The 25525-nt window shown below is 49.8% G+C and overlaps 8 protein-coding genes across 10 annotated transcripts; 5 read left to right on the plus strand and 3 right to left on the minus strand.

The window, feature by feature from the left end:
* Positions 1-8: 8 nt before the first annotated feature.
* On the plus strand, positions 9-8472 carry LOC1277808 (fork head domain-containing protein FD3). Its single transcript, XM_317309.5, has 2 exons — positions 9-1375; positions 1631-8472. Exons 1-2 carry the CDS (start codon positions 879-881, stop codon positions 3126-3128), a joined length of 1995 nt encoding a protein of 664 aa, XP_317309.5. The 5' UTR covers positions 9-878; the 3' UTR covers positions 3129-8472.
* Positions 8409-9951, plus strand: LOC1277806 (COP9 signalosome complex subunit 6). Its single transcript, XM_061654235.1, has 4 exons — positions 8409-8884; positions 8972-9123; positions 9189-9545; positions 9609-9951. Exons 1-4 carry the CDS (start codon positions 8434-8436, stop codon positions 9747-9749), a joined length of 1101 nt encoding a protein of 366 aa, XP_061510219.1. The 5' UTR covers positions 8409-8433; the 3' UTR covers positions 9750-9951.
* On the minus strand, positions 9757-11156 carry LOC1277805 (zinc finger protein 330 homolog). Its single transcript, XM_317306.5, has 3 exons — positions 11016-11156; positions 10382-10929; positions 9757-10285 (listed from the first exon to the last, which is right to left on the minus strand). Exons 1-3 carry the CDS (start codon positions 11147-11149, stop codon positions 10008-10010), a joined length of 960 nt encoding a protein of 319 aa, XP_317306.4. The 5' UTR covers positions 11150-11156; the 3' UTR covers positions 9757-10007.
* A 276-nt stretch (positions 11157-11432) lies between these two features.
* LOC1277804 (deoxycytidylate deaminase) lies at positions 11433-12194 on the plus strand. The gene has a single exon (XM_317305.3). It carries the CDS (start codon positions 11433-11435, stop codon positions 12051-12053), a length of 621 nt encoding a protein of 206 aa, XP_317305.3. The 3' UTR covers positions 12054-12194.
* LOC1277803 (nucleolar protein 10) lies at positions 12120-14593 on the minus strand. Its single transcript, XM_061654225.1, has 4 exons — positions 14429-14593; positions 13220-14346; positions 12509-13159; positions 12120-12434 (listed from the first exon to the last, which is right to left on the minus strand). The coding sequence occupies exons 1-4, from the start codon at positions 14492-14494 to the stop codon at positions 12191-12193; spliced, it is 2088 nt and encodes a 695-aa protein (XP_061510209.1). The 5' UTR covers positions 14495-14593; the 3' UTR covers positions 12120-12190.
* Positions 14594-15133: 540 nt separating this feature from the next.
* On the plus strand, positions 15134-23275 carry LOC1277801 (transcriptional activator Myb). Of its 3 annotated transcripts, XM_061654223.1 has the most exons (9): positions 15137-15283; positions 17321-17568; positions 17661-17810; positions 19389-20315; positions 20691-20951; positions 21126-21340; positions 21412-21703; positions 21786-21926; positions 22013-23275. In XM_061654223.1, exons 2-9 carry the CDS (start codon positions 17476-17478, stop codon positions 22139-22141), a joined length of 2208 nt encoding a protein of 735 aa, XP_061510207.1. In that variant the 5' UTR covers positions 15137-15283; positions 17321-17475; the 3' UTR covers positions 22142-23275. The 3 variants fall into 3 exon arrangements, with proteins under 3 accessions (XP_061510208.1, XP_061510206.1, XP_061510207.1); XM_061654222.1 differs by having other exon boundaries at positions 15135-17568; XM_061654224.1 differs by lacking the exon at positions 20691-20951 and having other exon boundaries at positions 15134-17568.
* A 476-nt stretch (positions 23276-23751) lies between these two features.
* LOC4577935 (ribonuclease H2 subunit B) lies at positions 23752-24848 on the plus strand. Its single transcript, XM_061654237.1, has 2 exons — positions 23752-23907; positions 23988-24848. The coding sequence occupies exons 1-2, from the start codon at positions 23769-23771 to the stop codon at positions 24809-24811; spliced, it is 963 nt and encodes a 320-aa protein (XP_061510221.1). The 5' UTR covers positions 23752-23768; the 3' UTR covers positions 24812-24848.
* Positions 24829-25356, minus strand: LOC5668343 (SNAPIN protein homolog). Its single transcript, XM_001688966.2, has one exon. It carries the CDS (start codon positions 25354-25356, stop codon positions 24970-24972), a length of 387 nt encoding a protein of 128 aa, XP_001689018.2. The 3' UTR covers positions 24829-24969.
* Positions 25357-25525: the final 169 nt, after the last annotated feature.

A 25525-nucleotide genomic window follows, 5' to 3' on the forward strand; every position in this document is an offset into this window, starting at 1 on the left:
TTGTCCGTGCGCAAGAGTGAGAAGGAAGCGTAACGCAAACGCTTACGCACAAAGGGAAAACACACGCTGCAGCAGAGCAAGCGGCGCCATTTTCCTTGTCGACCGGGGCGGCGGCGGCAAAGACGACGGTGGAAAAGCACAGCACACAGGGATTTTCATTTCTCCGCCCATCCACGGCGACCCGGCCCGGTCGATTGGGTCGGAAGGGACCAGGGGCCGAACGGTGCGTTATTGGCATCAATCGGAACGAGACGGAGATGAGTGAGTGCGATACATGTATGGGTGGAAAGAAGCGGTACCTAAAGGACGCGCTCGCTGGTGGAAAAACACCGGGGCAGCGGGCAGCCGGGAAAGGAAACAGAACGGAAGTGTAGCGCGTGCAAAATTTTCACAATTTTCCACAAAGTTAAAATAACATTTTCATTCTTGCCTTCGTCGGTGCCGGTCACACACAGGTCCGTCCGGGCTTGGTTTGTCGGAAGTGTCGTTCGGTGTGTGTTGTGTCGTTCGCTCGTGAGGACTCGTGAGGACGTTTTACAGCAGGGACATTCTGATGAAATTTACTGCTTGGTGGTGTGTTAATATTTTCGTACGATAAAAAGGCGATACAGTGAAGCATTCAGCAGTGAAGTTTAACATAAATAAGAATATTTGCATCGTGTCAAAGGATAGTAAAGGCAAGTGAATTTCGTAAGCATAAACTGTGAAGTATGTGGCAATGAGTTGTTTTCTTCCGTTGAACAGTGATCACTCAGTACTAGTTAAATAGGCAAGTGTAACATCGCAAGACCTAACAAGTGTACAAAGAAAATGAAGTGATTCTATCAAGTGTAGATTTAAATTACCTTAAAAAAAAAGTTCCCTTTCGAAGGCACAAAATGATGCATCCGGTTATGACATCTCCTCTCGATCTCCGGCCGTCGGGATTGCTCTCGATGAGCGTCTCCCCTACGCATAACGCCTCCTTGAACGAATCATCGACCCACTCACAGCAGCAGCACTACCATGACCATCCACATCTGCAGAGCATGCAGTCGCACCAGGGCCATCATCACAACCAGCACCAGCAGGCACCGTCGGGACAACGGTCCAGTGGTGCAAGCCGCAACCGGTCGCGCAGTACTTCCAGCTCCGACAATGGAACACCGTCCAGTGGACAGAAGCCCCAACAGCAGCAGCAGCCCGATTCGGACAATGGCACCGAAGCGGGAGAAGGTGCAACGTCGGGTGGTGGTGGTGGCAAATCCGGGAGCCATCGATCGCAAAGTCTAGTGAAGCCACCGTACTCCTACATCGCCCTGATCACGATGGCAATCTTGCAGTCGCCGCAGAAGAAGCTGACGCTTAGTGGAATATGCGAGTTTATTATGACACGGTAAGTGGCAGTGGGCTGTGTGGTGGTTGATGTGTTTAGTGTCCGAATAGGTATCAGTAATATCGCCTTCATTCGGGAGCCACTCAGTGGTCGAATGACTAAACACAGCAGCTCTGACATAGTAGGACCTGGATCGTTTCCCGACTCCTATGTACGAGCAAACTTTTTAAAAGACTAGTCCGACTAAATTATAACAGTGACTTTGTTGTGACCCCATCATCATTACCTTTCCCTTCTTTTCCCACCCGCGCACAGGTTTCCCTACTACAAAGAAAAGTTCCCCGCCTGGCAGAACTCCATCCGGCACAATCTCAGCCTGAACGATTGCTTCATCAAGATCCCGCGCGAACCGGGCAACCCGGGCAAGGGCAACTTCTGGACGCTGGATCCGCTGGCCGAGGACATGTTCGACAATGGCAGCTTTCTGCGACGTCGGAAGCGCTACAAACGCACCACCCTCGCCCAAAGCATGGCTTTCCCGGGCGTGTTTGCACCTTTCGCACCGTTCTGGATACGCAAACCGGTGCCCGTGATTCCGATGCATCAGTTCGGACCGGCGCACGCGGCGGCAGCGGCTGCTGCTGCGTCCGCCTCGGTCGGAGGGTTTGGCGGTGATGGTGGACCACTGGGAGCGGCACTGGGACCGGGCCGGGCGGGTGATTTCCTGCTCGATAGCAAACTGAACCTGTTCGGGACGGTCAAGATCGATGATCTGAACGTGGCGATGATGGAGAACAGTGACTTTCTGCAGCGAAACGTGGATAGTCTGAAGATCTCGAGCGCAATGAACAAGTTTTTCCACGGCTACCATCAGGGACAGAGCGGGAGTAGCAGTGGCGGAGGTGCTGGTGGTGGTGGTGGTCCACTGATCGATCTGTATGAAGATGGACCTCATCCGGCTAGTCTCGGCGGGGTGGTGCATCCGTGCAATGGGGGATTGATGCGCGAAGGTATGTCGTACCCGTACGGACGACACAAGCTTGCGGGTATTAGTTCATCTCGCATCGGTGATCCGGCCGATCCTCACGCCGATCGACGCGGTGACTACGGTGCAGAGGACGAACCGATCTCGGCCGATCTCGACCTATCCAGCGACGATCGGATCGATGTGGAAAGTGAGGACGACTACAAATCGCCGGCAGAGCGTGGCACTTCCGGTACGCTCACTTACCACGAGATGCTTCTGAACGGCCGCAAATCAACGCCAATGGAAGCCCCACCAAACTCTACTTCTCCTTCTTCTCCTCTGCCACCACCACCACCACCAGCACAACCTCCTGTGCCGGCAGCACATCCTTCGCCCACGATCGAACCGTCCGGTGATTACTCCCCCCACTGTAGCCCTTCCCGGATGGCGCGCGACTCGGACGATTACTACATCGAAGAAGACGAACAGTCCGAGAAGGGTAGCAGTAGTAGTAGCGGCAGCAGCAGCGTCGGCGGTTCTCTGGAAGAATCACACCCACAGTCTGGCAAGGAGCGGCGGCAACATCATCATCACACACACTTCTACACCGAGCTGCAACCGTCCGGGCTGGTGTCTGGGGCGGGGGAACAGCCACTCCACGGGAGAGTTGTTCCCTCGGCCAACGGAACGCATCCTACGGACGCCGGCGCTAGTCCCGGGTATGGTGAGACGACGAAGCTGTTTGATGGAACCGAATCGTCGTTTGCTTCCCGCAAGCGAAAGTACGGCAACACGAAGGGCTTTAGCATAGAGAACCTCATCGGCTGCAGCGTGGAGGATGGATGAATGAATGTAAAACCGATTGGGCGACGACGATGACTACCTACCAAAACTACCTACAAGTTCCGAGACCGCGTTACCGGAGACAAAGCCAAAGCCAAAGAAAATGACCCACTCCTCCAACTCCCGGTGCTTCATCCGTGTATAAATCTGTGTGTATATGTGTGTGTGCGTGTGAGTGTGTGTGTCTGTAAGAGTGTTTATGTAAATAGCTGTGGCGGACGGTGTAACTATCTCGGTTGTAGGACGCGCCGTCGGTTGTTTTGGTTCTGTGTACGCTGCTGCTAATAGATAATTTTTAGAATGCCAAGCCATCCTACACCAAAAGGAAGGTCGCCCCAGATAATCGAACACATTTGTAAATAATTATAACACGATTTTAGTCCTTTCGGTACCACACCTCCTCCTCAACCCCCGCGAATGCTCTAGAGATGATCTATAAAGAAACAAATCTGAATCCGATTTCAAAAAATGTTGTGACTTGTTGTGTCTGATTCTTTACAGTAAAAAAATACATATTCCTCCCCTCGGGTGGTTAATTTGAAACTTACTCATCAATTTGCAACAATTTCTGCTCCCGCCCCCCTTCTGCTCATAGCTTCCAATCGCCTCGCTTCTCATCCTGCGGTGCCTTTTTCACCACTCCCAAGCTCCCAGTACGGAACACCTTCTCCGGCGGCACACACTTCGTATGGGATCCACCCGCATTGCGCACCGCTCCGCCGAGCCGAATCCGGTTCACGGGCACAAAGCTGTTCGTCACCAACGGATGACTCCCTTCGAGGGTGGTCTGAATGCCGCAGGCCAAACATTTGCTAGCATCGCTGCCCCTTCCGCCGGCCGCTACCCCGGCCGAGGAAGAATCACCACCCATGATCGCCGCCGTCGCTTGCTGTTCCCTTTCCAGCTTCTGCCAGCGTGATAGTACGCCCGTCAGCTGCTTGCGTATCTGCGACACGTCCTGCGAGCCAGCCTTCGATGCTAGCCCCTTCACCAGCTCGTACTGCACCGTGCGCAGGTTCTGATCCAGATCGTGCAGCTCTTCGCGCAGCTGCGTGATGGTACGGGTAAGATCGCGCACCGCCTCGTTGTACACGGCGTACGGGACGCGCTGCTGCATGTCCGTCACCAGGGCGCGACGATCCAGCTCGGTCTGCACGTCCAGCTTGTCCGCCTTGACGGTGGCGAGATAGTTCGTCTGCTCGTTCAACGACCGCAGGTCCGCTCGCAGACCGTCGCGCTCCTTGTCCATGCGCTGGAATGTACGCTCTATCTCCTGCACCTTCACGTCGTGCCGCTCGAGATGCTTTTCAATCGCTTTGAAGTTCACTTCGTAGTCGGAGATTAGCATACCCAGACAGTGGTTGTCGGTTTCCAGCTTTTCTACCTTTGGCTCTTGACTCCCGACACGGTACACCAGGTTGTCGAGTGCTCCGGCAAGCTTGAGCGTATCTTCGTGCTGTGATTGGCAGCGGGCTTTGAGGGCGAGTATTTCCTCCTTCACAGTTTCCAGGTGGTCTTTGCAGCCTTCGAGAATCGAGACGAACTCGATCGCCGTTTGGGTGGAGTTATCTTGGGCCGGAGTTTTGTCCTCCACTGTTGGCGTCTGTAGCTTTGGGACGGAGCTTGAGGAGCTTTTCAGTCCACGGGAAGGCGTGGGACGGCTCGGAGTACTTGGAGATGACGGTCCAGTGGGCATATTGTCGTCCGATTTATCCGAAGATGATGTCGTTGAATTTACCAACAAATCGGAGCTCCGCTGCGTGAGTACATCGCTTAACGAGGATGGTTTCGAACTGACCGCTGGCGTCACATCATTCACATTCGGTGGCAATGCTTCTTCGCTAGCAATCGGTGGGAGATCTATCTGCTCTGGAACAGGAACTTCGCTCACCTTCGTTGTCTCCTCAGGCTGTTGGGATGCTGCATTCGAAGGTGTTTCAGAAGGTGTCACTTTCTCCAAAGTATTTCCCCCATCAGTTCCAGCTATAGCGCTGCTAGCAGCATTCAATTTACTCTGTTGCTTTTCGGCTCCATAGCGGATGTGCAGATCGATCAAGCTGGTCAGCAGCTTGTGCAGTGCCTTAATGTTGATACATCCACCGCCGGAAGTGCCGAACGCTTCACCCAGCTGTCGGTTTAGCTCCTCAACCAAAACGTCATTACTTTCACTCGACGAGACCATTTTGATAAAACCACCCCGAAACAGACGAACAAGGCCTACTGTGTGACTGGGGGATATGAGAAATACCTTCCTGCTTCCTTTATGATCTCAGTATGCCTGGTCCGATCGGTCAGCACAACCACAATCCTTCGATTCGCTTGATTTCTACTCTTTTGGGTTGATTTACGAAGCAAAATTCGAACCATAGGCGAAAGATAGCGTCGAAAGAACAGATTGAATTGAAGACATACCGAGGGGAGGGTGGGCAAAGAATAATCCGCCACCGCGGACGAAGATTATTGCATAAATCGAACATGTAAATGCGCCCCGCTGCGAACAATCAAATCATCAAGGAATGTTTCCCCTCTGCACTTTCAATACGGTACGACTACACCACCGACAGATCGGTACGGTGCAATGTTAATCGTTATTAGTGACGAATGGTGGAACATCGAGTTGGTGGATTAAGCGAGCTCGGACCGGCATAAAGGCCATGAAAAAAGGTATGACGACGGATTAAGAGGAAGCATCCAGCAAATCTCACAACCATCGAAACCCATCCGGCTCAGCAGGATATGAATCGGTCAGTTTCTCTCTCTCATTCTCTCCATTGCCTTTCATCCCCAGGGCGTAAGTAGGACGAGAGGATGTACACTTTAATTGTTATTTAAATTACACTTCAATTAAACGGTCCACTGCAGATCAAAATATTTTTCCTTTACACCATGCTTGCTTTCATGCGCTCTTCTTCATTGCATATTGCCAGTTACGGATTACACGTAGGGCGCAGCCAGAGACATGAGACGAGAAAACGGAGTCTTTGTCCTTTTTTTCTGCTGTCCCTTTCTTAATCCTTAAAGACTCCTGCCGATTTGACTGACATCTTTGATGTCTTCCACGGGAGTTTTAGAATCATGGACAGCATACGCAATAGAATAGCTGGTTGCGTACTATTTTTAACCGCAAAGTGAACAAGTGAAGAGCCAAATGGAAGCAATGAAATACAATGAACTCAGGATCCTTCAATTCTTTTGCGGACCGTTCTTATGTACGGCAGAATTTATTATTCTGCTATGGGCATAACAGTGTCCCAGAGCACGTCGAGAAATCATATAATTCGGAGAAATTGATGATTCAGAAATATTTGTTTAAATTCGATAAAATTGCTTCCTTAACTCGTTTCAATGACTTTATAGTGTTAATATAAACATTTAATTTACCATCGGGGCTGTTTGCCTGCAAGCCAGCCTGTTACTGTCGATGACAAATTATATCCTGCCTTGTTCATTTAAATGCCCTCTCCCCGTTCTAATCGCCGCTCCCTCCCTTATCCGTACCAAAACACCCCTCCAATTCAATAATAAAGCCAGTGGTCCTATTTGCCACTTGCCACATCAATTGACTTATCGTTCCCTCACACCAATCGCTTTCCTCCCCGCAAAAGCAGTAGCGGCAAAAAGCGATCAAACCTCTCTCTAAATGGGCGTAAATAGGTTAACATATTGCAGTTTAATCCTTTTTAATATAGCCAGCACCACATCCCACACCATTTCGATTAGAAGCCTCAAATACGGTCACCGGCTTAAACCGCAATAAACGGTACCTCTTGCGCTCTTCCCCCTACGCCTTCCTATCGTTCTCCCTCTCTCTCTCTCCCTATTTTGAGCACCGTTTGAACCACTTGTTTGCCGCCATCCGAAGGAGAGAAAACAAATAACCCTCGGCGGCCTCGTTACCAAACAAAATCGACCGAAATCGACCACGAAAAGCAATTTGTCATTCCCGCACATAGCGACCAAACTAACACCACCCCGGGATGGTGTGGTGCGGGTGGATTTTGCACCCGGACGGCACCCTTCCCTCTCCCGCGCGTCGAAAACCGGGAAATCATCTCGCACGCCCGGCGATGATTAAAAACGGGCTGTCCATAAACGACGATGATAATAATCCGTGAAATATCACCAGCTTCATGTGTTGATGTGTGTATATGCACCACAACCATGCATTTGTTGTCATCGAAATGCAACATCCTCCACAGATGCTTCTCTTCCTCTTCCAGACCCGGGGATTGCAGGATCAAACATTTCTTCGTGCATCCACACCCCCCCGGTGACACGGCTAACAAAAGGGACACAGGATGATTCTTTTGTGGACAGAGGGATTACGGTTCGGAATAAACAGTACTTACCCTTGAATGGCGGGCAAAGAATGGCGCACTCACTCGCGTCGACGATGCACCTTTTGGATCATTTCCACCGAAAGAAGCGATTTTTTTTTTTGCTCACATTTTACCATCGGGCTGAAATCGGATCGCGGATCGCTGCACACAGACACAGGATCGGGGCTCGTTTGTTTACACTTGTGCTTTCTGCGACTACTCCACACCATTTATCATTCGTCCGGATTAATCGCCGGGCAAATGCAACGAGCCGAAAGGTGGCATGCGTTAGCAAACGGAGACCATTTTTTGTTTGCTGTGTCGGGGTACTACGATGCAAGAATGCCGGGGAAAGGATTAACAGTTCCGGCACAAACAAATGTGTCTCTTTTCTCGGTATTGCCACGAGTGTTCATGAAGTACTTTGGAGGAATGGAAATTTTGCACCAACCCGCGAGTTTATGGCATTTTTCCTGTTTCACTTTTCAATGATTGTCCATGATAGCGTTCTTCGCGATATCTGCCAATTATAAATTGAGATTACACTCCAACAATTCCACTTCCGCAAGTAAAAGTGAGGTTATACTAGTTGCACTGTGTCTTCCGTTTGTTTACGTTTGATATCCTTGCACATGCATGAACCTTGTGCAAAAAAACTCTAAATTTTTAATTCCATCATAACAAAAAACTTACACTTTTTCCAGTTTAAAATAAAGAATTTGAGCACGTCTGATATTAATCTAAATGTTTAGAAATATTTCAAATTTATTAAATTCATCAACTGTCAATCTCTATGAACCTTGGGCCTCTACGGTGCTGCGTCCAATGTCAACGCGACGGTATCAAAACATTGTCACTTTTTCACGCATTCGGGCAAACATCCTCAAACGGTTCGGATAACATATCGCCCTCGTTCCTTCGAAGCAAAGCACACAATAATTGAAGAAAAAACAACACATCAATCGAAAGAAAATAAGTCCGGCCCCACCATGAGCCAACCGACGGAGGAAAAGATGGACATCGATAACGAGAGCGCATCGGCCACCGCGAGTACATCGACTTCAGCTTCTGCAGCGATGCCACCGACCGCATCCACCTCGAAAGCGGCCTCACCGCCGGCCGTCTCCGATATGGAAGTGGCCAGCGGGTCCAGCGGAAAGCCGGTGCCTGTGCAGCCCGAGGGCAGGAATGTGATGGCCAGCAGTGCCACGATCCCGTCCGTGACCTGTTCGCTACATCCGCTCGTCATCATGAACATTGCCGACCACTGGACGCGCAACCGGGCGCAGAAGAGCAGCCGGCCGCTGATTTTCGGTGCGCTGATCGGCAAGCAGAAGGGCCGCAATATCGAGGTGATGAATTCGTTCGAGCTCAAGTACGACATCGTGAACGATGCGGTGGTCATAGCTATGGATTATTATCAAGTAAAGGAGGAGCAGTGTAAGTGGGGGGAGCATGCGAAGGAAGCGTTTGTTTTAATGTTTAAATGCTTACATTAATCTTCTCTTATCGGTTTTGTTTACACAGATAAGCAAGTGTTTAGTGATCTCGACTTTCTTGGATGGTACACGACCGACACTGTGCCATCGGAGAAACACATCAACATCCACAAGCAAATATGCGAAATCAATGAGTGTCCGTTGATGTTGCTGCTGGACCCACTTAACCGTAACATGAACGTAAGAAGAGTCTAAAAGTACAAGCAAAGGAACAATCGTCTAATGTATTTGAACGCTTTTTTCAGCTGCCAATCTCACTGTACGAGTCCGTGATTGACATCGTGCAGGGCCAGGCGATGATGCTGTTCGTCCCGCTGGTGTACACACTCGCGACGGAGGAAGCGGAACGCATCGGCGTGGACCATGTGGCCCGCATGTCCAACAACGACACCGATGCCAACTCGACCGTAGCCGAGCATCTGCTCGCCCAGTACAATGCGATAAAGATGCTTAACTCGCGCGTAAAGATCATACTGGCGTACATTAAGGCGGTCGAGAACGATCAGCTGAAACCGAACCAGGAGATCCTGCGCATGGCCTACTCGCTCAGCCGCCGTCTACCGATCGTACAGAACCCATCGTTTAAGGAGGAGTTCTACACGGTTAGTGTAAAAATATGCCTTTTTGGTGTAGTTTATCAATCGTTAAACATTCTCCTTTTGCAGCAATCGAACGATGTCGGGCTCATCACGTACCTCGGAGCACTAACGAAGGTGGCGAACGATATGAATCAGCTGGTAAATAAGTTTAACGTTCTCTACGACCGCCAAGCGATGGGACGACGCTTGCGAGGCATTTTCTTCTAAAAACGGCTTTGCTGCTCACGTTTTAGTACGTTTCTTTTATTCCTGTTCTTTTGCCCACTTCCTTCATTTTACTACAATCTTCCCACGTCGTCCCTTGCCCATCTTCACCAAACCCACCCCTCCTCGTCCTCCTCCCCCTTCGTTGCATACATCTTGTATAGTTATGCTATGCAATAAAGAACAAAAGTCGTGTGGCTTTAAACAGCTCTTACACAGACACGGTTTGCGGAAAGAAACAAACGGCAAGGGGTTCTTGCTTTACTTCTGCTCCTTCGAGGAAGTGCCCTGGGATGTTCCCTGTGCGCCAGCAGTCTCTTTCTTCTCCTCCTCCTCCTCGTCCTCGTCCTCATCATCATCCTCATCATCGTCTTCATCATCATCATCGTCGTCGTCGTAGTCGTCGTCGGAAGAGCTACCTGAAACCTCGTTGTAGTGGTCGTGACTGTTGCGGTACGACATGTACTCATCATCGTACGCATAATCATCATCGTCTCCCTCATCATCCATCCGTTTGCGCCCGTACTTATGACTGCGCACTGGGAAAGGAAAAGGTCCGGATCATTAGTCACTTAGTAAACCCTTTCATCCACGTAGGCGGCGACAAACGCGCCACTAGCACAACTACTACTTACCCGACATGCTAAGATCCTTCGTTTGGCTCGTCTCGTAGTTACACTTCGGACAGGGGATCGGTTTGTTCTTGTCGTACTTGAACCCTTTCCGCCGGATGTGATCGTCGCAGTAGCAGGTCTTGCACCGCAGGCACGAGTACTGGCCCAACTTGTTGCACGACTGGCACTTGTACGATTCCGACTCCAGCACCTGGCACGATGCCTGATGCTCGAACTGGTCGTCCTCGCACAGGAAGTTGTTGCAAAAGCTGCACTTAAACATCCGACCACCGTGGTCCCACACGCCCCGCTCGCACTCGATGCACACCGCGTCCATCAGCGGGCAGGTGCAGGCGTGCGACTGCAGACACTTCCTCCCGTGGCAGATCCACGCCTCGCAGTGGTCGCAGATCGCACCGACCATCTGCAGGCCGGTCGTGAACACGCCGGCATGCTTCACCACACAGTCGCCCGTTTTCAACATGCACTTTTGCTTGCCACACTGCGCACAGATCGGCAGCCGCTGCAGGCTCTGGCAGAAGTAGCAGAACGCTCTCGACTTCTGTTTCCTGTGTGCGAACGGGGGAACGGGGAGAAACCCGTTGAATTAGTCCATTTGGGCAACGAATGCCACCCGGGCACGACCTGCACATACCTGCCACACTTCTCACAGTCCATCGCAACGTTGCACGGTTGCTCCGGTAGCTGAGATTCCCGGTTGCGGATTTCCTTCTGGCGGAGCTTCTGCTTCTCCGCCTTCTTGCGCTGGCCCGTCTTTTTCTTCGGCATCCTGGCAGCCGTCCGGAAACGGACAAACGAAAATCAGGGGAGGATAAAATGCACTTTCACTCACCCTACGCCTCCATTATCCAACAATCAGGCCCAACGAAAACAGAAACACACAACAACTGGTTTGCTGACACGGGCTGACGTTTTCCGTGCGCTGACAGCGGGTTCACGTTCTGTCAAAACAGTACACCGGTTTGGCGGGATTGCGAAAATTGCACCCCGCCTACCATGCACTTTTCCTTGTTCCCCCGATCAGCTCTATTCCAAGCTGCACGACACCAAGATGGCAAGTGACTCTCCGGCACGGCCAAGTGGCAAGCGCCAAGACACGCTCGACTGGGCGGAGTGCTTCATGGCGATGGCCTTCCTGGCCGCGAAACGCAGCAAGGACCCCTCGACACAGGTCGGTGCGTGCATCGTGAACGAGGACAACCGTATCGTGGGCATCGGGTACAACGGATTTCCCAAGGGCTGCAGTGACGACGAGTTCCCGTGGTCGAAAACGTCGGACAATCCGCTCGAGACGAAGTACCTGTACGTGTGCCACGCGGAGGTGAACGCGATACTGAACAAGAACAGTACGGACGTGCGGAACTGCACCATGTACGTGGCGCTGTTTCCGTGCAACGAGTGTGCGAAGATTATCATACAGTCCGCGATACGGGAGGTGGTGTACATGAGTGACAAGCACGCGCACAAGGAGCACACGATCGCGGCGAAGCGGATGTTCGATGCGGCCGGTGTGAGGTACACGCAGTACAAGCCGCCCCACAAGCAGATCGTGATCGATTTTACCGAAATTGACTGGGACAGTTTGAATCAGGTGCCGGCAACGCCGAAAAAGGACGACACCGTAACGGACGAGGTGGACATGCGCAAGCTTTCCCTAAAGGAGCGCCTCTAAGGCGACATACAGACAACGAAGGACGGAGGATAGCGAGTGAGGGAGTGATTATAAGAGTGCTATAAATTTACCCAAAGAAGTGGTTTTTATTTGGGCTTTACGGTGTTTCACAATATAGGTTCTAGAGCTTTGCGATTTTAATGTTTCTTGAAAATCGTCTTTTTAATCACACCCTTTGCCGAACGAATCACCTGCCGGCGCTCTTCCTTGTGCTTTTTCAGCTCCGATTGATAGCGCGCCCGTTCCCGGTCCATTGCATTCTTGCCACTGCTTGACCGGCCGGTGGTCGTGAAGGTTATTTCCCGCCGGCCCACTCCGTTCTGGAACTGCACATTCGTCGTGGCGTGTTCCAGCTTGTTCACGCGCTTGCCAAGCGATACACTGCAAAGAAAAATGGGTAAACATCGTTGTGAAAGTGGTTGCAGAGGGCTCTAGTAGGCGGTGAGTGTACGTACGATTGGATTTTCTTGGCCGGTTGCATGATGTCAAAGTTTGCTCCTTCCTCTACCGTTAACGAGAACTCCTTATCGTCATCCTCGTGATCTGCTTCCTCACGGGCCCACGATTTATCTGGTCGATTATTCTTCATTTTCGAATAAGCTGGCTTTGCGTCTTCCATTCCCACGTCCTTTTCTTCTTCCTCCTCCTCCTCCTCTTCGTCTTCCTTTTCACTTTCACTCTTCTCGCTGTACAGATCGTCATCCGTGCTCTTGCCCTCATCCTCCTCGTTCGGCTCCGTGACGACGATCTTCTCCTTGCGCCGCGCCTTATCACGATCGGCACGCTTCAGCACCGCACTGAGCAGACGGTAGTCCTCCGCCTCCTTGTCGATCTCAAAGTCCGGATTGTCGAACATCTGCTTGAACCGATCGTCGCCGAGCAGACCCTTGGCAATGGCGCTTCGTTTCGCGTTGCTCATGTGCTCCTCCTGTATCAGATGCTGCGCCAGCTCCCGGTTCACCTTCGGCAGGGCCGACTTAATCTGCAGACGAGCCGGGCGGCTCTCTTCAATCTGCTTGCGAATCTTATCCTTACGGAAATTATCAAAAGCAAACGAATCCGAAACCGCCTTGGCCTTGTTGTACAGCCGAATGTTGATAAAGAACCTGCGGGATGGACAAGTGTAAGTAGATTCGTTTCATTTGATCTCACCTTCCGATACGTACCCATGCATGTAGGCGCGCAGCATTGGCGTTCCTTCCAGGTGGTCCAACTTCAGATCGGCCAGCTCCTGCTTCGTGACGAACTTGTAGTCATCGTACACGTTCTGCACCGTTTCGGACGCAATCTCCTCCACCAGATTGTCCAGGAAGGAGCACCACTTCGGCGCCGGCCCTTCACTCGGGATGTAGTAAGGCAACATTTTCGTGTCCTCCTGGGCGAACATAAACAATCCACTGCCCGGGAAGTGTGCAAAATCGTTGAAATTGCTGCGCGATTCAATGCACGCCTTCTGCTTCAGGGACGTTTCGTCCCAAATCTTCAGCATAGCCCCATCGAGCGAGTAAACCGACTTCTGATCCGGCTGGAAGCGTATCTTCTTGATGGGCAGCTGGTTCAGATGGTCCTTGATGGCGATGGGATTGCGGGCCCGAATGTCAAACAGCAGCACGTGCCCGCTGGATGTTCCAGCTGCCAGCGTAAGGCCGGTTTTGAATTGCAGCGCCGTCACGGCTGCAACCCCGTTCGTGCTCGGCAGGTTGGCAGCAACATCCAGCGTGCCGCAGCACCTTTTGTCACGATAGTCCCACGCCTCAAGCCTACCCTCCTGCGTGCCGACGCAGATGAGCTGATGTTCCGGGTTGATCGTGACACTATCGATCGCGCTTGCTGTCGTGCTCGTGTACGGTAGCAAAAACTGACCCCGCTCCATGTTTAGCCGATAGATTTCGGGCGACGTTCCAACGAACAGCAAATCGCACGTTGGCCGGTGATAAACCAAATCGCGGCCAAACTTTGGAATACGCAACCGATAGTGCCGACCGGCTGCGGCGTGTATCTCCACGTACCGATCGGCATGCAGAAAGGCAAGCTTGCTGTAGTCCTCCGACAGGATGGTGAACTTTTCCACCTCCGAGTCGAAGCATCGTTCGAACTTTAGCGACAGATTGCTCACCTCAAAGCACTTTACCCTCGGTTTGTACGTCCCGGTGGCCAATATGTACTGCCCATCGTCCGAGATGGCGATGCAGGAGGCGACCCCGGGCATGTCGAAGTCCTGTATCAGCTCGATGTGCCGATCGGCGTCCGGATTCTTTTTCGGTGCCTTTTTCTGCTTCCGATCGGTGAGCCACTGCGGTTTGGAGGAATTGGGAAACGAACGTGAATTACAACTCAATACGCATGAAACGGGGGCAACGCGATGGTGTACTTACTTCCGGAATGGATTTCCCACCGCTGAGATTGTATATTTTCACATTATTTATGTCGGTCACTAACATTTTCGGGCCTGTTTTTTTACATCGAAATTGCACGCGTGCGGGGAAAAGGTGTGTTTATTTCATCTGCGCCATGCAACTCTGCTGTCAACGGGAGCACATTGTAAACATTATTGTCCGGCCCAAGGTTAAGAGAGATGGTGGTGAGCGAGTGAAGCTGTGGACAAACGAAAGGGGAAAACCATTTGGACATAAAGCAGTATGCTCCGTTTTTTGTTGAAATTTTATCACAAATTACCTTTTTATTACCTCATTTCAGTATCCAAAAAGCCAGAAAAGATGCGTTCTGGCATGCAGTTGTTTGAAATTTGTCAGTTTTTCACGTGACGTTTGACGTTTGAAAGATGACGCAGAGGGAACAAATTAGCAAATGAGCAGATTACACCACTCCAACAGCCCCGCGTGACTTACCATGACCATGTGTCAGTTGAATTATACGTTTGGTAGTTTTTTGTAAATTGCATGTTACTTTTGACGAAAAAACTTAATCCAAATATTGAAGAGAATAATTTCACATGTTCTGTGATGATTTGTTCTCCGTTATATGAAAATAAATTATAATTACTAACAGAATGCAATGCCCTGTGCACCTCATATGTCAAATAGCGAAATGTCAAAACGACACAGCCGCCCGTCACCTGGTCGTTTTCCGTCAACCTCGAGCTTTTTCGAAGCAAGCCAAAACGGTCGCAGCAAAACGCGTAACGACGGGGACGTTCCCTAAAATTTCGGAACCATCATCCATTATCTCTATTATCCAACGTTGTTTCGCAATCCAACCGTGGGCTGCGGGTAAGCGCGCCGTAAAGCAGCGGTGCAAAGGTGAAGAGACTGCCGGAAGCACATCAACATCACGCTGCATTCGAGAGCGCGTCTTGGGAAGCAATTCAGGGAGAGAAAGATGGATGCATCACGGTTCGGCCGCACAACAGCAGCAGCAGCTGCCGACGACGACCACCGTACCCGTGTGTGTGTTGCGTGAAATGAAATTCGAGTGTTGTGTCCTGCCGCGCTCTGTATGCCAGCCAGTTCTGTCGCCCCGGAATGAACGAAGTGAATGCAAAATAAAAGCAATATTGTGACAACGTCGTGTCGTTCGGTATTGCGACAGTGGTGCCCCCAGAACAAGCCAAGATACCAAATGCGCGTGTGTTTCTCCGTGTTTACTGTTTCGTCGTGTGTTCGTCCGGTACTAGCAGAAGAGCCTGTTGGTGCGCTGTAACCATCTTATCATCTAGTCAGTGGAAAAAAGGCCCGGAAATTCAAAGCTGCCCCGGCGTTTGTTTACGTTACGACGGGCCCCCAGCAACGTTTGCATTGGTTTTTCCTTGCCCATTGAATCCCTCGCGGAACTAGCTTGCAGTAGCATTTTGAAAGGTGACAAGCCCGAAAGTGGGGGGTGCGCATTGCCGTATCCAAATTTGAGCAGACCGTTCGCGTAAAACGGCCCAACCGCGGATCATCCGGTTACGCTGCCTGTTCGCACTTGTCCGTGTGGGCAGCCGAGGCTGTAGGAGCGCCACCGCTGCTACGCCAAGAAGAAGCTTCAGTTCCACGTCCAGGAACTCGTGCTGCGGGTTCGCCCTACAGGGTCCAAAAATAGACCCACACAGCAACCCAAGGGGTAACGAGGGAACGTAAACAGTGCGCGAACAGAACGCGGTGCGTTGCTTTCCTTTTCCCCTGCTGGAAAAGTGCCGTGTGTTTTTGAAAAAGCGCCCAAGGGTGTACATTTGGGTGAACAGGCAAAGAAAAAAAAACAAAGAACACAAGGTAAAGCAAAAATACGACCCTCCGCGTCGCGAGTCTGATTCAAATCGCTTCCCGGGACGATTAGAGTTTCCGATTTCCCCCTTTTTTGGTTGGTTCAGAGGGGTACGGTGCAGAAAAGCCACCTTATTGTGCGTATGTGTTTGTCTGTGTGTGTGTGTGTCCCACGGTGTTATAGGTGTGCGCGCATGGTGGCTCTAGTTGCGCTATCAATTATCATTGCCGATCCATGCGCACCGGCGCATCGAAAAGTGTCTAGCGGGCAGTAAATGTGATCCTCCGCTTTTCGTCCCCCCTCCCAGTGGTGGGTTTATGTATGTGTGTTTGGCGAAGAAAAGGAAGAAGAAGAAGAAGCGAGAAAGAAAACACAAAAAGCGAAGAATCCCATCATTGCACGTGCGACCTGTGGGTCCTAGCGCGATTGAGCGAGATAGACGGCGCAGAGGGAACGAGAGAGAGAGAGAGAGAGCACACCCTTATGCTCCGTAGCATAGCAGCAGCAGCACCCCTAGAGTGTGGCACCGGTGGTGCGTACCCTATTGCGTGTGTTGCCTAGGTGAGTGGCAGGCAGGCTGTGCACGAGAAGAAAAGGAAACGCACAAAAAAAAAATAAAGCAGCACGGAAGGGGCGCCGCCGCACAACCCAATCCTCGCCGCTTGAGAGCATAAAAGGAAGTGACGAAGGGAGCTGATGGTGGTGAAGAGAGGAGGACCGGTGCGGGAACGAAACATCTGCCGTGGAAATAATTATTAAACACACGGGCCAAACAGTACGACGGCATATGCTGCTGGCTTGATTGTCTTCTCCCTCTCGTGGTGTGGTGCGGAAGAGAAGAGAACAGGATAACACGATCAGAGCAGAGAAAGAGAGAGAGAGAGAAAGAGAAAAAAGAACACTCGCACACCAACACGTGCAGCAACACCTTAGTGCGAGGGAGAACGAAGACTCGACGGTGTGTCCTTAAGCGCCATCCCGTGCCGGAGTCGGTCGGAAGTGGGATCTATCTGTTTGTGTGTGAGGTCGGACCCTCTCTCATCCATATCCTCATATTATCCTAGGATCAATTTACGTCTGTGTGTGCGTGTGTGTTTATGTATTAGGGAGTACAAATCTGTCTCTCTGCTGTGTCTGTGTGTTGAGGAGAGTTGATTGAACTTTTGCATACACTCCACGAAAAAGGACATCCCCTAAAAGCAGAGCGACGGATCGAGCGATGTCAGCAACGATGGACACATCGGACGATGATAATTCCGAGCATTCGCAGGGAGAGAAAGGATCGAGCAAATCGCGCTGGACAAAGCATGAGGTAAGGAAGGGGGAATTAATATAAAAAATAGCATTTTGTTTTGATTAGTTGCGCTCGGTAATTATATAAAAACTGTTTTCTTTTTTCTACAGGATGCCGCCCTCAAACAGCTGGTAGAGCAGTACGGCGAGCGGTGGGACATCATCTCGAAGCTGCTGAAGGATCGTACCGACGTGCAGTGTCAGCAGCGCTGGACGAAGGTGGTGAATCCGGATCTTATCAAGGGACCCTGGACGAAGGAGGTTAGTGTGTGAATGTGTGAAAAACAATACAAAAACTATTGCTCAATTGTACTCGAAGCGCTCATTTGATGGGAACATTGGGCCATGAAACCGATGGGACAGCTGGCTCCTCGAACACACGTGATCACTCACTTTGCGGAAACATGACCAGCTGCCACTGCCACTGTGCTGCTTGATCAGCAGTAGGACGTGTTATAGACTGTCGAGACGAAGACGAGACGGGTTTTAAATATCATATCTTTTAAGAATTTGATATTTCGTCGCTCAAATCCTGCCAAGCTCTCAGCGCTTCAATTTGATTTATAATATGAACTTTACCTGTTCTCATCATATTCCAGCTCACAGACAAGTCACAACATGTTTTCACTTTACCTTGCGACCCCTTTTTTGTCGATTTTCATCCCATGCCTGTTTGAAGTGCTGCGAGCATGTATTACAGCATGTGTGAGTGCCGCAAAACAGCGCAAAACAGGACCCCAAACTCATTCCGCCAGGGGTGTTGTCGCCCATTAGCTTTTTTTTTTTGCTGGCGAGAAAGAAATTGCACACTAACAAACTAAAAACATCCTACCGAAAGGGGGAATTTTCCTTGTCCGCATGCGATCCCATGAAGTAATGGGTTGGCCCAGTACTTTGTTTTATTCTTGCTCCTATTCCTGAAATTTTCCCCCTTTGTTATGGTGGTATTGTTCTATGCCGATCGTACTTCCTGCTTGTGGTGGTGCGTGATGATGGTGGTGGTGGTGGTTGCGTTGCGCTTTTCAATCGTACGATCATTTTGGGGGGCGGGTGGAAAGAAGGACCGTACAGGTTACGGCACAGGAACGGTAGGGGGTTGATTAAGGTGTAAGGCGGGCGCTTTTAGACGCACCGAAACGAAAAGACAACCGGAAGTGGTGCTCCTCATGCGGGAGGATGAGTTGTTGTTTTTTTAGAGGAAAATAAAACGAAGATAGCGCAATGAAAGGAAAGTGGCGTAGAAAAGAACATTCTAATGAAAGGAAAGGGGGAAAATGCGCCACACAAGTTCCAACAAATGGAACGACACAAAAAAGAGTGCCTTTTATGATGAAAAAACACATCCAAACTCTCGACTGTTGACATGTGCACATGACAAATTTTGGGGTTGGATACAAATTTACATTCACCGAACCGTGTCCGATCACCTTGATGGAATCTGACGAAGGGAATTGTTCGTCCCATGCGTTCCAAAGGGCTGAGATATATCATAAGATTGTCAGTAAAAGTTATAATTTGTGGAAGGACGTACAATTGTTCCAAGATCGCCCTACAAGCGTGAAGATGGGTGTATTCGAAAGGGGCCTTCAAAACAAATGCCTTCAACCAAATCTTTCACAATTACCGGAAGCGAATTATTACAGCAATGTAGGAAGAGAAGAGAGCAAGAGCGACGATGCCGGAATACGATCCTTCTTGCGATGACGGTGCACAAAAACCAGGTTTAAAAGCGTTCTCCTTTCGCTCTAGTCTATTGCTTGATTACGGTTTCTTGTTACAATCTTAAGAAAAAAGCACTCTACTAATGCTTTCCATCTATTTTTTACCCCTCAATTCCAGGAGGACGACAAGGTGGTCGCACTGGTTGCCAAGTATGGGCCGAAAAAGTGGACCCTGATCGCGCGGCACCTGCGCGGGCGCATCGGCAAACAGTGCCGCGAGCGATGGCACAACCATCTCAACCCGAACATCAAAAAGTCCGCCTGGACGGACGAGGAGGACCAGCTGATCTACGAGGCGCACAAGCAGTACGGCAACCAGTGGGCCAAGATCGCCAAGCTGCTGCCCGGCCGGACGGACAATGCGATCAAAAACCACTGGAACTCGACGATGCGCCGCAAGTACGAGGGCCCGGAAGCGGCCCGCCGGCGGGTGAAGATGGTCGGTACGCCGAACCAGCCACCGAACCACCATCCCCATCCCCAGCTGCAGCACCACGACTATCAGCAGCAGCAGCAACAGCCCGGGGCGGGCGATGGCGAACAGAAATCGAAAGCACCGCGCTATCCGCCGAACGAAAGCTTGCAGAACATTATACGCAACAATCGCAAGAAGCCGTCGCTCGATGAGAACCAGTTCCGGGACGAGATACCGCTCGAGGAGGGTCACGTCGTGGGCAAGGTGGCCGTATCGACGGAGCAGGGTGATTTCCTCATCATTCCGCTGCCGGATCGCGAGAAGCAGTACGTGATCGAGCCGGTCTATCCGACGCGCATCAACGCGAAGCTGTTCGGGGACGCTAATGCGGCGCACAATAACAACAATGTAAGCGAGGGGCAGGCAGCGGCCGTGGCCGGCTACCATCCGCTGGCGATCTCGGGCCAGCAGTTTCTTCCCGCCAATGTGGATCTGCACGAGCTGATCAATGCGACACGGCTGGACGATAGCGTTGCGTCGGAACAGTCGATGACGGAGCGCAAGACGACGCGCAACACTACGCCGAACATTCTGCGGCGAAAGCGAAAGCTTAAGGATGATCAAGAGCTGGTAAGGACGCGTTCGAACGAGTCGATTTTGCGCGTGTGTGTGTGTGTTTGTACGGTCAGTGGATTTTTGTGTTTTGTTTGGCTGAATCTTTTATATTTTATGTTTTTTTTGTCAATTTTGTTGCTTTTTGCCATGATCCATTGTTTTATTTGTATCGCTTATCGCTCGGCTAAGTAAACATGCACTTTTAAAGGATGAGACAGGTAAATGGGCAACGAAGAGGGCAATGGTTCCAGCCGCACAGAACAACACAAAATTTGCTGCATCTACTACACACACCTTTACATACAACACTGATAACACGTTTTACACAATTGCTTACCACCAACTGTTACCACCACAATACACTATTACCATGACCTTTTAACGATGCAGGCGCACTATACCGACCAGCAGCAGCAGCAGCAGCAACAGGGAGCGGTTGGGAATGCAGCCGGTGGTCAGGGCAATCATGCGCACGCAGGCCAGGACGGTAACGTGCGTGGCGGTACGGACAAAATGCATCTCATGTCACCGTCCATTACCCCCATCAAGCCGTTACCGTTCTCCCCGAGCCAATTCCTGAACTCTCCCAGCCTGAACGTGTCCTTCGACCAGCTTCCCGCCAGTACGCCCGTCAAACGAGCGGCAGTTAAAGTATGTTTTTTGTTTGTTTCTTGCTTTTTCCTTTGTTTGTTTGCTATATTTTTAATGCTCTTGTATCTAACACTTGACAATAAGCGCTGGAAAGACTTAGTAAATGGTGGCTATATTCTCCTAATTAATGTTTATATTCCTTTTTGTGTGTGTGTTGTTTCGGGTGCACAACAGAACGACACTAGTCTATTAAGCACGCCAGTTCCAGCGAAGGATGTGTCGATCAAGATGGAAGCGAAGAAGGATCAGGAGAAGGCAGCTGAAAATGAAGAGGATGGCAAAACGAAAACACCGCTAAAGGAGAGCGGCAAACCTGTGCCGATCGAACCGCGCACGCCGACACCGTTCAAGAACGCAATGGCCGAGTTGGGGAAGAGACGTTCGGAAATGTGAGTTTGTCTGCTTGCTACTCGCAAAAATATTCGTTTTATAATGGCGGAAAATCCTTTCACCCCTTCAGCTACATCCCACCGAGTCCGGCACGTATCGGCGAGGACATTGCGGAGATTATGAACCAAGAGCAGGCAAGCGAAACTTCCTCCACGCTGGCAAGTGGTAGCGACACATCGGCCGGCAACAAAACGGTCATCAGCAACAATGGCAGTGGCACCCAAACGACCGATTCGAAGGAAAACACACTTCCCGCGCGAAGCGGACAGGTGTCGCCGCGCATGAACAAGAAGGCGTCCTCTTCCTCCGTCTTTTCGCAGCAGTGGGAAAATTCGGACATGAGCTTCTTTGCGGAAACGCCGGTAAGCAGTGGATGGGGAGGAGGAAAACTGTATAAAGATTTATTTGATATTTATTCCCTTTTCTCTGTTGGTCTTCCTGCAGAGCAAGTCGCTTATCTCGGACTCGGGTGTGACGCTGTCGCCCTCGTTGCGCGATCCGCTGCGTGAAGCAGAGCTCCTGCTCGACGGTAACGAGGGTGGCAAGGAATCATCGGCCAACAAGTCCACCGTCAAATCACCGGTGGTAAGTTAAAAACCGGAACTTAATCCCTTTCCAAAGACGACCCCTAATTGACACTAACAACCTCTTTTTTCTCTCCATTTTTATAGCCCGTCGACCCGAAATGGGAAAAGTTTGCGTGTGGCAAGACGCGCGATCATATGATCGTTTCGCAGCAAGCACACAGCTGCCTGAAAAAGACATCGCTCCAGCCACGATCGTTGAATTTCTACAAGTAGAAGACGATTGACACACACGCACACCCGTGCGTGGTGGTTGCTGATGTCCCACTTTTTTGTGCAAAAGCAATCGATTTGAAATGGGTAGAATCGTTGCTCTTTAAACCTTAAGTTAAGTGTTAGGACAGCGGTACAGCAGCGTGTGCACCGTGCGCGTGGTTAATGTTAAGAAACGATTCTTCCCCCCGCGAAGTCGTATTCTTCTGGTGGTTAGTTTAGACGGGGGGAATTGGGGAAAAGGGGTACGCGTTGCTCTCTTACCTAAACTCCGCAAGAGGAGAGTTTATGGTAGAGGGCATCTAAAGTAGGAAGTAAGCGTTTTGAAACTAACCAAAAACCTCACCCTTAGCTAATAAGAAGCTAACTACTAACAAGCTCTTTTTACTGTACAGCGAACAAGTTCGTACAAGGAAAGATAGTACACACACATACACACAAACAAAGGTACCATCATACAGTCAAGCATTAGGAAGGCGTAGTAGTAGTAGTAGTACACATTTTACGATGGCATATATTTTGAACGACAGATAGATATATATTTTTTGCTTCTTAAAGATTCCTTAAATGCGCTACAACGAAGCAGCGAGAAGCTTTTACATTTTGTCCCCCCGTTTTTGATACACTTTTTTGACACACCGGATTTACAACTTTTGTCTCCCTTTTTTCCTCAAAATTAATTTAACATAGGTATACAATACACCGCTTTTGTTATGACTTTTATATTTGTAAAATCCTTTTTGCGCGTTATTTTTGGCCAGGACAATTTTGAATGACTTTTTTTTGGAAAGACGACGATACAGGACACATTGACGATAGGAGCAAAGGTTTATTATTTTATTATTTTTTATTATTTGTTCAAAAAAGAAGGAAGGGATACGTTTTGTTCGACAGGAATTATATTGTAAAAATTCAGAAGAAAAAAACAATCATACTGTACATTGTTAGCCAGTCAGTGCGCGTGCAGGGGTTCCTTTTTTTCGAGCCATGTAGGGCAAAATTTTGAGGACACAGTAATAGAGCAGATTGTAAACGTAAACACTATTTTAGAACCGTCGAAAGGTATAGTAATGTGTAAGCTCGGAGGAAAAAAAACAGATATTTTGAATAAAGTACTTCTTTGTATTTGCCCTCAAACTATAGTGGATTTGTGTATGTTGTTCTGGGTGAATGGTGGTATACTATAAACGTATAAACGTTTTGATTGGGCCAGTACTCATTCCTTTATTTGTTTTACCATTTGCTTGAACTCTCTTATCGAGTGCAAACCCCCTAAAGAGAAATAACAGCGATTTTTTAAGCTGATAAAGTAAAGTAGGCGTTAAGCAAGTTCTTGCAAAACAAAGCAGCAACGCTTGAGCGTCAACAATTTTGAATAGTAACGGTTTTGCCCGTGCGTCATATACACCTTGGGCAGTAACAATGGATGGTAGGCAGTTTGATTATGTGAGATCTTTGCATTGATAAGAAACTTTATATTAAAATAAAGCATGATTTGCTCTAAAAATTAAAGCAATTTAAACGATTCATTACATTTTGATGCTTTTTACACATGGAAGATCCATGCAGGACCAATCATATATATCTCACCTCAATCATATATATCACCTTGGTCTCACCGAGCCGCGGTATGTTGCTTGGGAAATGTTTACAAAACAAACCCGCTCCACATCACAATTTCCCGCTCAAAATAGTTTGTTTGCGTGTTTCGTTTCTGTTTCTGTCCGGCTGCACGATGTCCGCGAATAAATTCTTTTTTGTCTTTAAAGGTACGCCCAATTGGAACCATTTTCGCCACTGCAATGTTGCTAAAACGCATTTTCTTGATTTTTCTTCATTTTTTTTGCAGATTCCCTGATCGAAAGCGATGACGCCAGCATGAGCATCGTGTCCCTGCGCAATCCTGCGACAAGAAACGCAACCAAGTATCTATTCCGGCGCACCTCGAAGAGGGCGTGCAATCTGTACGAAGTGAACTGCTTCAACGAGCAGCATCGCTCCTGGTTCATCAACGAATCGGTTTGCTCGAACGGCAAAATCTTCTTACCCACACCGATCGATCCGCTGTTTCTCGTGCTGCCCTATTTGGTGGAGCACTGTAGCGAACGGGCGGTGCCGTTGGATCAAATCCTGATAGACGATAAGTTCCCGTGCACCTCACAGCTTGCCGAGGTGCTGCCAGCGGCTCGTTTGAGCTTGATAGCGGATGAAAAGCGTGCCGGTTCAATTCTTGCATTGAAGTACAACGAAACGAAAGCACTGGAATGGCTTGTCAGTAAGTGCCATCGGTTGAGCAAAGTGATCGGTACGGAGGAAGGTCCAACGGCACGATCACTGAACTACATCAAGGAAGAAAAGGAAAACGAGAAGGATGAGGATGAGAAGAGCACACTGCATACGGCATTCGGAATCGTGAGTGATTATCTTTCGCTCGAGTTCGGACGGAAACTTTCGGTGGCGCTGGGATTCCCCGAGGATGAAAACATCTCCAAGAAGCGCAAATCCGTGGTCGATCTGGAATCGGCCGTGGTGAAGCGGATTAAAAAGGAGGAAAATCACGATACAACCCCCATAAAGCTACCCGCGGCTGAAAAGAAGGTCTCCGCCAAGGCGAAAGCGCTAGCCAAGGCGGCGAGTGGGTCGAAGAGTATTTCTAGCTTCTTTAAAAAATAAAATCCCCCCTCCGTGTGTTAGGTGTGTTACGTTAAAAGCATTATTATTATTATTACGTTACATTAGTGCGGAAAGCAATGGCCTCTTGGTGGATGGAGGAAAGTAATGGCTACGAGGGATAGTAATAACATAATTCTTTGGTTCGGGCGTGTGCCTCTTTACGTGCCGGGTACGGGTGCCTGCAGTTCCTGCTGCTGGCACAGCGTCACTAGCCGCTCCTGCGCACCCTGCAGAATGTTCATTATCACAACGACCTTCTGCTTTACGCGCACCATACGCTTGAAGTATTCGTGCAGCACGGGATCGTTCTCAAAGTTGAGATTCTTCATCTCACCGGACAGTTCTTCCAGCTGCTGGCGCAGTTCGCTCTGTGTTTTGCTTGCCCCGCGGATGTTGTTTTCCAGATCGTCAATCACTGGTTTGAAGAGCCGGAAGAAGCCCTCCGTCAGGATGTCTCGGGTCGGGTTTTCGCACAGATTCTCCGTGTTGTCCGTCCGCTCGTCGTCGATCGATGTGAGCGAACTGTCCGAATGATCGTCGGCCATCGTGGGTGGGAATGTTTCTGCACAAGAATATTATTTGTAGATGAACAATAGAGCAAATAAGCAAGGATTCATTCGGCAATGGCGATCCAAATTCACCTTTTTGGTAAAAGGAGCGATTTTTTCCTCGGTTTGTTGTGATTTATTATCAGTTTGGCATTTCTGAACCATT

Source organism: Anopheles gambiae, chromosome 3, assembly GCF_943734735.2.
Source record: "Anopheles gambiae chromosome 3, idAnoGambNW_F1_1, whole genome shotgun sequence".
Classification (NCBI taxonomy): Eukaryota; Metazoa; Arthropoda; class Insecta; order Diptera; family Culicidae; genus Anopheles; species Anopheles gambiae.